Source organism: Asterias rubens, chromosome 20 (assembly GCF_902459465.1).
Source record: "Asterias rubens chromosome 20, eAstRub1.3, whole genome shotgun sequence".
NCBI lineage: Eukaryota > Metazoa > Echinodermata > Asteroidea > Forcipulatida > Asteriidae > Asterias > Asterias rubens.
The window spans coordinates 1,456,819-1,469,260 of NC_047081.1; the positions used below are offsets into that span (position 1 = coordinate 1,456,819).

General features: G+C 41.6%; 1 protein-coding gene across 3 annotated transcripts in view; it reads right to left on the reverse strand.

Moving 5' to 3' along the window:
* The window catches only part of LOC117303642 (disks large homolog 5-like), a 50,640-nt gene that overhangs the window by 11,593 nt on the left and 26,605 nt on the right, over positions 1-12,442 (reverse strand). For 2 of the 3 annotated variants that reach the window (XM_033787873.1, XM_033787872.1), the window contains exons 2-7: positions 6,194-6,602; positions 3,969-5,628; positions 1,959-2,097; positions 1,417-1,544; positions 776-878; positions 61-231 (exon numbers count right to left, since the gene is read on the reverse strand). In XM_033787873.1, coding sequence (XP_033643764.1) covers positions 61-231; positions 776-878; positions 1,417-1,544; positions 1,959-2,097; positions 3,969-5,628; positions 6,194-6,467 — 2,475 coding nt within the window. In that variant the 5' untranslated portion in view covers positions 6,468-6,602. The remainder of the gene's footprint in view (positions 1-60; positions 232-775; positions 879-1,416; positions 1,545-1,958; positions 2,098-3,968; positions 5,629-6,193; positions 6,603-12,442) is intronic. The other variant, XM_033787874.1, reaches the window with a different exon arrangement.

Here is a 12,442-nt window from a genome sequence, read left to right on the forward strand (position 1 = left end):
TTGAAAAAAATAATTTCCGTGGAAAAAATTAAAAATAAAGTATAGAACTTTCAGACTTACCGAAATTAAGCGATCACCAACCATCAGACCGCTCTCCTTTGATGATATTGAACCTGGCTCTATCCGGCCGACGAAGATGCCAGATTCCACTGTCACTCCGTGGTCTTTGTTGGTCAGGAACAAGGTGACTGGGCAGAACTTGGCCCCAGAGGCACGCCTTCTCTTAACGACCTGGGGATCAAAATGAACTCCTGTTATATCTGGGTATTGGTTTAAAGACAATATCGGCCAGAAATAAATGACTACAAGATAAGATTGGTAGAGCCGCGATCCAAGGCGACTGGAAGGTGAGACAGCTTTTGCATTTTTTGGTAAGGTTTTCAGACAGTTTTCTATTAATGTTATAAAACAAAATAACACAAAAAAGCCAAGAAGAAGAAGAGAAGAAAAAAAACAATACCCCAAGCTCACATAGTGAAAATTTAAGGAAAAATAATTATTTGCTAGTCATTATTAGCACTCAGTGTGTATACTACAGGATCAGTACAGATTCTTTGCTGTGCAAAAACATGGACGAAATAATTACAAACAAAAGCCACAAAAAAAAAATCAAAAAAATCATCATACCTTTCTTTCCATTGCTGGAAACCAATGCTGCCTCATAGTCAGTCTGGCCCCTTTCCAGCCTTGCATATCAACTCCACACTCAGATACAGGTAACCCAACAAAGATGTCAACCCCCCTCCCCCCAACCCTTCCCCTCTCGACCACTCACCATATTGATGACACCTCTTGCTTTCTTGACGGCCTGCAGGGCAATCGATCGATCTCCGTTTGTTAAGTCGATGTCGTTCACTTTCAGCACGCAGTCGTTAACCCTTCAAACATAACAAAACAAAAAGAAGTTAGGGATTAACCGATCAGAATTCAAGAGCTATTGGATGGAGAGTCAGCCGAGGTGAACTTATTAGAAAGTCATAGCCCCTGGTGAAACAAATGGAGTGAACGGACTTCTTATAAACCTAGAAGAGGTCAGTGTATAAATCCATAATCACTGAACTTGCTCTTGTTCTTGCCGGTGATTCCTAGGCTCACAAGTTCCTTTAAGACAAAGTATACCGTTCGTTTTTTGCACCGCTCAATTATTTTAATCCCAAATAAATTTCATAGAGCTACTTAGACACAAATTTACTAAGCTAAGAAATTATTGCTTAGCGAATTTGTTAACACTTACAAGTCAATGCAGGCCTGGAATTTCACGGACGCCCTGGTCTTGGCCTTGGTGCCCCTTCAAAAGTTTCCCAAAGAATTTCCAATGAACGGGCCCTTTTCAGAATGAAAATGGCGTTGCCTTCTCAAAGATGAAATTCCAGGCCCATTTTTTTTTGGGGGGGTGCAAATGGTGGAGTGACTTACTTGAGTCGACCATCAGCCAGGCTTCCTTTGTCAACCTTAGTTATAATTAGTGAACAGTCGTCCGGGATCTGGGTGTGATCTTTGCTGTCGCCGAAATCAAACCCGAGAACACTCACGTCACCATCCTCCTATGGAAAAGAAAAAAACGACTAGGTGTTAGCTTAAACACTGCTGGTGTGGCAGGAGATTCTGTCCCTCCATACTTACAAACTTTTATGATAGCGCCCTCTATTGAATCGTCCTCCTCCGGCCCATGTTTAGTTCCCAATGGGGGACAAACCCTCCGGGGGACAGAATTCCCTGAGACACTCGCATACTGTCCAGTTTGGGGGCCGTACCACCTCATATGGGTGTCATGGCCAAGTTGTTTCGGAAAAATGGTTAAGTCATCGGGATGTGGGTTCAAATCCCGATCCTGAAACCTTGTGTCCTTGAGCAAGATGCTTCACTCTGATTGCACCTCGTCCTGAGGCAACTCTATGAAAGTGGTCCCTGGTTTTCACACCGAATGTTTGTATCGTTGGGGATGCGTCTGTACTCACCTGCTCTGTTTCTATGGCAACCGTCTCCGTCTCCCACTCCTGCGAGTCGGCATCGATGGCCGAGTCGTGGCTGTGATGGAGGATGAGCTTCTTCATCCCAGCATGCATCTCTTTCTCCGTCTGCTTCTGCATCTTCTCCCTAGGACAGGAACAGATTTTAGTAATATAAGTTCAACATTACTATTTTGGGGTTGAATCAAGAAAAACAGCCTAGAGACGGGCCCAATTTCAACGCTTTGTTTACTGCCAAATTCTGTCCCACGATCCGCTTACATGCAAGCGTCAAACTTCTGCACTAGCTGTGTTAGTGAAGAATGCCTTGTATTGTGGTGTATGCTTGCACAAAGTTTCCCGCAAACCCATGAAATACGCTTGACGTAAGCACGGAATTCCCTGTTTTCGCAAGCGTCGATCCTTTGCTTACAGTAAGCAGAGCCATGAAACGACCCCACATTGTAAACCCCCAGTTACTATTCGGACGGTTCAAGCAGAAAATTGCATTCGGGGAGAATGAGAGCTGCTTGTAATCTCATGCATGAAATTGACATTCTCAATTACAGGGATTTGGATGGGATTATATCATGTGTACAGTGTGTATAATTAATACACACACAGAACATACAACACCATCACGCCTGTATGTCTCATTCTTGAAGGGCAAGGGCACCAAGGCATTTTCTCCTTGGTAAAGGCACCCATGAGGAATGGTAAATTTCTTTGTGGAGCATTTCAAGGGCACCAAGGCAATGACCAGCCGTCGATTTCACGAGTTAGGACTTGTCTTATCTCGAGTTAGGACGAGTTAACTTAGGATTAATCTTAAGGCCTGCATGCTACAGTGCAGGGTTGGGAGTCGTCCTAAGTCGTAAGATTAATCCTAAGTTAGGAAGAGTTTTGTGAAATCGACGGCTGGGAGCATGGAGGCAATTGCCTTCAAATCACTCCTGCACCATAGAAATACATTTGTGGCTATCTGTGCGAATCTTTAGTGAGGCAATTTGTGCTTGCTGCCATTTTAACAACAATGATGTAATGTTTGCAAAAAGGCAACATGTAGAACTTTGAACACCGACATCACGTGTTAAGTCCTCAGTCAGATTTTAAGATTCAGAACCAAAACAGTCATTAAAAGTATCAGAACATCTGACTACAATTACATCAATGTTACTCCCTCTTTAAGATAAAAACCATGTGAAATCTTCACCAAAATTCTCCATCATCAATCTAACTTCTCACATTTCATAGACGCTCTTTTTTTTGTTTTCACGCTCGCCGAGGCACAGCGGAGCCCGCCGATCTTTTTAGCATACTTTCTCAATTCATTGGCTCATTTAACATCAGAGGAAGGGGGGGGGGTTGACATCTGTTGGGGTATTTTCCAGTGAAGGAATGAATTGTGTTTGTGGGTGCAGTAATGCGAGACTCGCTAGATCAACCAGGGAGACTCAATGGTGTGGTTTTTGTTTGTCACGCTATGGTTCAATGAGCTGGAGAGTCTCAAGGGCGCTTTTTGTACATTAAATCATCGTCTTGTGTCTGATTGTGGAAGATGAACTTTGGCGATTTTATGTGTCACGGTGTACATTTGGTTTTCACATCACAATCATTCAATCTATACAAACAGAATCAGATACTTCACACAATTAAATTAAAAAACCCAGAAAGATTTGTTTACAAAAATGAAAGTCTGCAAATCATCTCCAATGTGTTTCTCTGTCAAACTGCCCTCCCCCAAAAAAAATGTGAAACTTTACAAACACAAAATGCTCCTGATTGTTCTTGTTTTGTTGTTGATGAAATGTTGTTTGTGTTTTTTTCTCTCTTTTTTTTTGGGGGGGGGGGGGTTGTAAAAACAGCTTATTATTTGTCTTTTTAAAATTAATGCATTGTACAGCAAAAAAAAACAGGAAAAAAAAACACTTTCTTAATAAAATTGTATATAAAAAAAAATTTGAGGAAGGAAAACCAATCTCCTTAAAAGAAAAACGAGAAATGACAAAATGTACTTACTTCGTTTCCTTGAGCTGCTTGGCAGCATCGTTTCGTTGCCTCTTGACATCGTCAAGATTCCGCAGGGCCTCTGCAAAGTCACTGACCGCCCTGTCCCGCTCTCGTCGGAGTTTATCGCACAAAGTCCGAATGCTCTCCCTCTCCATCATGATCTTGACCCTCTCCTGGAATGCGCGGTCTCGCTGGCGCTTGGCGTCATCCGTCTCAGACTGCACCTCCTTCAGCTCTTTCTCAGCGGTGTCGAGATTCCGGCGGAGGACCTCTGCTTCCCGATTGGCCAGGTCGTAGTCGTAGCTGATGGATTTCTGCTGTTGGACAGCGTCGTAGCACTGCTGGAGAAGCTTGTCCCGTTGGTCCAAGGCTTCCGTGCGTTCCATCCTGGCGACGTCTCGCTCATCTTTGAATTTATCAAACTCAAAGAGGGCTTTGTCGCGCTCTTTCTGTGCCAGCGCCGTGTTGTTGATGATGTCTCGATAGCGGTCGCTCAGTTCATTGTATTCCCTAAGGGCGTGATCCCGCTCTTTGCTCATCACATACATCTTTCCCTTCAGGGCATCATTGATGGCTAAGATGTTCTTGTATTTCTCCTCGATGGTCCTCCGGCGGGAGCCCTCCGTCTGGGCTTCCTCTTGCAGCTTCTCCATCTCCTTATGCACGTCGTCGCGTTCGCTCATCACCAACGTGTACTCGCGCACCGCCGCATTACGCTCCTCCGACACGCGCTTCAGTTCCTTCTCCATCTCGTGCTTGATGTGTTTCATGTGACTCAGTTCCCGTTGGCTCTTCTCGTACTTCTGATTAGCGAGCTGTTTGCTCTGTAAAGTCTCGTCCATCTCCCGTAGGACATTATCGTACTTCCGGATAACCGCCGTGCACTGCTGCTTTAGCGCATTACGCTCCGTATGAACCTGATCCCGCTCCGCGTACGCGGTCTCCACCTGTCCCTTTAACCTCTTCAAGTCTTCCTCCATCCTCTCGATGCTGAAGTTTGAAACACTCTGCGCAGACGTCAAGTCAGCGTTCCTCTGTTTCAACACCTCATACTCTCGCCTCAAGCCTTCGTACTTATCCCATGCGGTGTCGTACATCTTGTTCAGGACTTCTGACGAGCCACGCTGGTTCATCACCTCCCGGTTCTGAACCCGGAGTTCCGACAGCTCATTCATGTCGTCCTCATGAGTTCGTCTCAAGTCAATGATCTCCCCCTTCGCTTGATCCCAGTCGGCGCGCAGCTCAGCATACTCCCTCAGCTTAGTCTGGAACTCCATCCGGAGCTGGTCGGAGGTGTCGGTCGAGCCTCGATACTTGTTCTTGTAGTACTCCGCTTCCTTGATGGCCTGGTCACACTTCTCCACCACGTCCGAATGCTGCCTCTTGAGGAGCTCCAGCTGCATAATGGCTTTCTTACACTCTCCCCTGAGCTGCTCATAGTTCCTGTGGCTCCGATGATGGCAACGCTCCTCCGTCCCAGGGCCTTGCTCGCCTCCTTTTAACACCATGGCAACCTCATTGTCCGACCTGACATGGGAGGAAGTCGGAGAAGATCTCTCGCTGTTCTCTTCCAAATGCTTCATGCCGAGCTCCTGTTTGAAGAACTCAAGGGATCTGTTCCCAGCGCCGTGGCCATTTTGTTGGCCCGAAGGAAGGAGCAGCCTCGGACCTGCAAACAAATCATCAAAATGCTATTTAGTTTCAATTAATTACATAATCCAGCCTCCTCGTTAAAAACTCATTTTCCACAAGTCAAGAGGCAGTGACAACTTTGAGGAAATTCAAGTGTGCACTTTTAGTCGACCTATGATTGACTACTTGCAGCGTACATGCGCAGTGAACGACTTGCTGGTAGTCGACAATCGGTTTTAAGCCGAGCAAGCTCGACCTGATTATGATGAGAATAAGGTTACCAGCCACAAAACCATGTCACATGTACTGTCTGTGACTGGTATCCTGCTCATTCTTGCTTAGCAGAAAATATATCAAACAATATTTTCTCCATAAAGCAGCTCTATGCAATTGAGCCCCAGTAAGTCTACATTTACTCAACCAACATATAGTATTAAAAACCTGCGGAGTGAAAATTGGAAGATTTGGGAAAGTTAGTTTGTAGGAAAGTACAAATAAAAATGTCAACACACAGACAGAACAATCACAGAGAACAGAGACAAACAAACATTCCAACAAGTAACGTTACCAACAAGTTAACAAACAGACAGATGGATACTTACCCGACAGACTGACAAAATCTCCAGTGAGCTCAAGATAATAAAATGGCTGCGCCTTACGTAGAAAAAGTTTGACAAGTCCCAGCTTTCCGCGCCAGGTTCTCAACGGAGAAGAGTTTGGCGAGCTCGCTTCAGCTTTGTCCTTCTTCTTAGCGGAGGACTTTGAGTCCCTTCTCATGGCGGAGTTGGCGAGGCAAAGAGCCCAAGGATTTGAAAAAGTCAGGGCAGGGCAAGGCGGTGGGTCGACGCAAGTCTTAGCTGCTACCTGATCCGACATGTTTGACGCCAATCAGACAAAATACCTCAGAAATATCTCACTCAGACGAAATATCATGATTGTTCCGATGGAAAATGTTGCCAGACGTGCGTCCTCAGGACTTCTCCTCGACTAATCTAAGATAGGATGGTCCTCCTTGATTTAAAAAAGAAAACCCAGTGATTTTACAACACACTATCTTGGTGACCTTTGACACCTACTCTGTGACCTGTGACACCCAGACAAAACTGTTTGGAAGAGCTATTAAATTTAATCAAAGCAACCTGGAGACTGACTACATTCAAGCTGACACCTAAATGTAAATAGGAAATATTCAACAGTTGGGAACTGTTAAGTTGAAAAAAAATTGAAAGTAAATACAAAACCAAATACAAAAAAACTAAAAGTGAAATTTAGAATATTAAACAAGTTGAGACATCCTAAAGATGAATAAGAGAGACTTTTATGAAATTTCAGTCACTAAAACTTCCTTGGGTAACTAAAACACACAGTTTACTACTAGCCCAGTGTTTTTTTTAAACGCTCAAGCGCAAACCCTGACTGCCCATTATTATTCCTGCTATTGACAGACTTTCAAAACACACATGTAGGAAGACTTCATAGAATTTCATATCACTCAATCAGATTGAATCAACTATCGGCAAATATCGACGGCAGCGGCAACCCTTACCAAAGTCTCCATACCACAGAAGAAACATCCCGTACAAAACAACTGAAAGCCTCTCCGATCACTGCCCTGGGTAAACGTCTTTTCTCAGAGAGCACTACATTTGCAGATCTGACCAAGCTTGGGGTGATCTTATCTTTGTCCCAGGAAAAAAAAACATCCCGAGTGTAATAAAGAAGTTTCTGTACAGCTTCATTTTAACATGTCATCACCGGATGAGACACTGATATGCCCTGCTGATAAAAAAGCTAGCGTTTCTATTCCATTTGGGTGGGGGATTATAACGATTGTGGGAAACCTCAACTTAAAAAAAAAAAAAAAAAAAACATGTAAAAAAAATTCTAGACTTATGATTGTGAGAAACCTAAACTCACTATAAAAAAAATAAAATAATAAATAAAAAATAAATAAAAAAAACCTCTAGACTTTGAAATAAGGTACAGTAGTACAAATCCAAACGACATAACCAAATGGTTACAATCTGTCAGTATGCTCCATAAACCAGACTACACTTACTGACATGACAAAACCTTGTGGTGTTTTTTTTTTGTACAAAGATATAATGGCAACATTTCCGGTCAAGACAATCAGTGCGAACCGAATCTGATTCGCTGACACCCTTTAACGACTTTATCAAAGTGACACGATACAAGCGAGGGAAAGTTCACAAGCAGCATCAGGACATCGTGTAAAAAAGTATTATTTGCATTTAATAAATGAAATACAATTAAAGCAAACCATCTAAAAAAAAAATGGTCTGGGGTCCTATTTCATAAAGCCTGTAAACACAAAAACTTGCTGAGCACAGAAAAGTATTGCTTTTAAAACAAAACAGGTTACAACACAACATTATATGAAGATACATTTACGTAATTACTGCAGGCCTGATACTTCACGGAGGCAACGGAGGCGATTGCCTCCGTTGCCCCTTGCCATTGCCTTGGTGCCCTTGAAATGCTCCAGTAGAAATTTACAATTTCCTCATAGGGTGCCCTTTGCTGAAGAGAAACAGCCTTGGTGCCCTTGCCTTTTCAAAAACGAAGCATACAGGCCTGTTACTGTGAATATTTTGCCAGGGATAACTTTGTTTTCTTAAGTTTCACCCTTACCCAACAATGCATAAGGAAATTAGGCCCTGGTCTTTTTCACTATGTTCAGCAGAGCAGTTTCAGATTTCTGAGTTAAAGACAGTGGAAACTATTGGTAATTGTCAAAGACTACTCTTCATAGTTGGTGTATCTCATCATACATGTATACATAAAATAACAAAGCTGTGAAAATTTGAGCTCAATCGGTCGTCGAATTTGCGAGATAATAATGAAAGAAAAAAACACCCTTGACTCACGAAGTTGTGTGCTTTCAGATGCTTGATTTCGAGACCTCAAAATTCTAAATCTGAGGTCTCGAAATCAAATTTGTGGAAAATTACTTCTATCTCGAAAACTAAATTACTTCACAGGGAGTCGTTTCTCACAATGTTTTATACTATCAACCTCTCCCCATTACTCGTAATCAAGTAAGGTTTTATGATAATTATTACTTTGAGTAATTACCAATAGTGTCCACTGCCTGTACGAAACAGACCGGCTACCCATGTGCATTTAAAAGTCCTAGCAGCTATAAAGTGAAAGGCACATTGTATCTCACTGTGTCAAAAGACCGTGAGAACCAATCATCAAACAAAACCGGAAGGAGACCTGGAAAAAAAATCCCTGTCTGCGAACTTGACCTAAATCTCAAAACAAATTTGTTTGACATATGTTCCTGACGCAGGAGCACAATTCAATCCTAATACATATACAAGTCCATCTGGGTCTAATTTCATAGAGTTGGGACCAGTTTGATGGCTCTATTTAAAGGCACTGGAAACGTTTGGTAAATTGTCAAAGACCAGTATTCTCATTCGGAAATATTCCAACATATGCAACAACTAATTCCAACAACTAATGTTTGAAAATTTGGACTCAATTGGTCATCGAGTTGCAAGAGATAGTGAAAGAAGAAAAAATGTGTGTGATTTCAGATGCCTAAAAAAGAACGATTTTCTTATGCAGTTTGCAGCTCAGCTAATTGTACTTTCTTAAGAAAGATTTTCTTATGCAGTTTGCAACAGCCATTTTTATTTACTCAAGACAATTTTATTACGCAGTTTGCAAAAGGCAATTCTATTTTCTCAATAAAGATATTCTTAAGCAGTTTGCAGCAGCTAATTCTATTTTCTCAAGAAAATTTGTCACGAAAGATTTTCAATGATAAGCAGTTTCATGAATCTTCATAGAGTTGCAAACATATGATTGCAAACAGACTTGCTAAATATAAAATAAAACAAAACAAAAAACATAATATATTTGTGAAAAAGCCAATCCCCACACCCAAATGAACTTTTCTTTGATAGCAAAAAGTACACCAATTAGGTGACCCCTTTTCAACAACCAATCAGAAGTCCCTATTGAGTTTAGGGGTTGCTGGGGGTCACAGTGGGGTCGCAGGGGTCACGGTCACGGTGGGCTGGGTCTCCATTCATGAACTTTATCACTGAGTGACTCCTCTCTCTTGGCACTCTCATATCAAGAATAAGATAAAAATAAGATAAAATGTGGATTGGAACCAGGGAGTGTCATACCTTCCATAATTACTCAAAAACTTAACGACCCTAAAAAATGACTCGGTAAGAACAGTACTGATACGTCAAGGAGGCAATGAAGGCGATTGCCTCCATGCCCCCTGGTCATTGCCTTGTTGCCCGTGAAATGCTCTGAAAGAAATGTCCTCATAGGGTGCCCTTTACCAAGGAGAAAATGCTTTGGTGCCCTTGCCCTTTGAAAAACGAAGCAGAAGCACTGCAGTTGTTGTTAATGTGAAATAACTTGCGAAGTGATTCCCATTAAAAGATGGTTTTAGAGAAAAAAAATTGAAAACAATTCAATCCGAGAAGCATTTCTGCACAAAAGCCCAGTTTCATGGAGCTGCTTAATCAACAAAACAAAAGCACCACATAATTATGCTTACCAGAATAAGGTTACCAGTTAAAATACCATTTCACATAGAAAATGTAACTGGTTTCCTGCTTAGTTTTGCTTAGCAGAAAACAAAAGTGAAGCAATATTCTCTGCAGCTTAATGAAATTGGGCCGAGTTATCAAGAAACATCAGAACATTAAATTTCAAGAAGTTTATTCTTTTCATGTTTTTTCTACAATTAAATTAAATTTTTAAATATCACGTTCAGAAAAAATTCTGAGAGAGAGAGAGTAATTCCGATCCACTCCTCCAATATGACTCAGGCCCTAGCCGAACGCTGCTCATAAAAACAGGCAAACACGTTCAAAATCCCAACGGCAATGTTATTGTGTGGCCAGTACACATGGACCCCAACAAAATACAAAAGTTCCTATACTCTCCGTGGACACCACCACCGTGTGCTTGAATTACTAATACCCAGGTCCCACATATTAAATTTCTTCCCCGTGCCGAAGAAGAAAACCAAAGAATTGCTCATGGTTTTGTCTAGTTCACCCCCCCCCCCCTTTCAATCCTACCACCGAGATCCTTCATTGGTCGTTAGGGAGGCATGGTCGAGTCCTGCCGATGACTCATAAACCTCAACGAGGCCATCCTCCGTGACAATCACTGCTCCAGTCTTCTTCATCTTCTTATTGTTATAACCGCTGGGGGTCTCCCCCGAAATCCATATTTATCGACGCGTGCGAAAGATAAAAATTTGATCACGGCCCGCATCTGATTGATGGGGAATATAGTCGTGTCGTGGTTGGTGATTGAGTAATTTGTAAAAGTTCTGAAACGTTGACCATAGACAAGTCCAGTGACCTTAAAAAAAAAACATTAAAATAATGCATGGATTTCTTCAGAAAATACTTTTGCATTTCTGAAGCTTGAGTGAGAAATATTTATGCAGTCTTACTTTGGAGGATGGAAATCTCAAAGTTTAGCAGTTGGACAATTTTAAATCCCTAACGAATGAACTCTTTCAGTAAACCTTCAGTAAAAGCCCCTTCTGGGCCCAACTTCATGGCTCTGCTTACCGTGAAATTATGAGCTTAAAGTGCTCTGTAAAGCACAAAATTGTGTGTGTCGTAAAAGTCATAAGCACAGAACTCCAGAGTAAGCAGAGTCATAAAAATTGGGCCTAAGACAGTTCAGTCTTTGGACCATCTAGCCAGTTTTACAATAATAAAAGTGATGGGCTTAATTAACGGACAGGACTACTGTCCTCTATTGTTTATACAGTGAGTCAGTCGCGTACTGACACTCCAGAGATATTTAGCTAAAGTCCTTTGGGGGGTTCTACCTTATCCCTGAATTGTTATTCTTCAATTCGCGACATGCTTTGATAATATTTATGTAGTAGATTTCTACATTATTAAATATTAAAGCCTGATTTAATTTATGCAAAATTAAAAGGAGTCAGAATGATGATGCTGAATAATGGATGAAACTTGTCTTAAAAAACAACAGATAAAATACAACAGATTGTATACATTTGTATAAGATTAAAACAACCAAACAGTTCCCTTTAAAATGGTGTCCCTTAAACACAGTACCACCTTCCCATTAAACAAAAAATCAATACATGCAAATCAGTATTTCCCTCTATGCTTTTCACTGAAACCATTTCCCTGAAACCATTTCCCTGAACTTCAAAATCAAAAAGATCACACTCGGTCGAAATCCTCCATGGCCAAACGCCAGCAACAAACCCCCCCCCCCACATCAATAATGAAAGCTCTCCACCAACCGGTGCCCATCGCCTCATCGGTTCCCTACAGTAATCCAGACCACCCGGAGCTCATTACTGTATCGTTCCTTCCACCCCATCCATTACAGGGCGTTATTTCAGGTTCCCATTATAGCCGAATCTCACCAAATAATCGCCCCTTTTTCTCTCCATGAACAAAGCATCACCTGCTCCCCTACTGTGCTATGTTGTTACCGCTCGATGCAAATCCAGTTGTTATTATTTCCTCCAGTTCCATTAAAAACTGGGATCCAGAAATTATAATTACCGCCAGACGATAGCAGAAAACACTTCCACAACAAAATTGTGCCATGTTGTCTGTCCGTGTAAGACACACTCTCTCTCTCTCAGAATTTTCAAAACTGGCAATAAAATTTAAATTAAATTGTGGAAAATACATGAAAAAAGTACAGATGTCCCCCCGAAAAAAATTGCATATTAAATTATTGTTTTTCTAATTCAAAAGTGGTTAGAGTCTGGCATTAAACATTAAATCAAATTGTAGAAATTAAAGATGAATTTTTGTTTTGTTTTTTTTGTTTTTTTTGTTTTT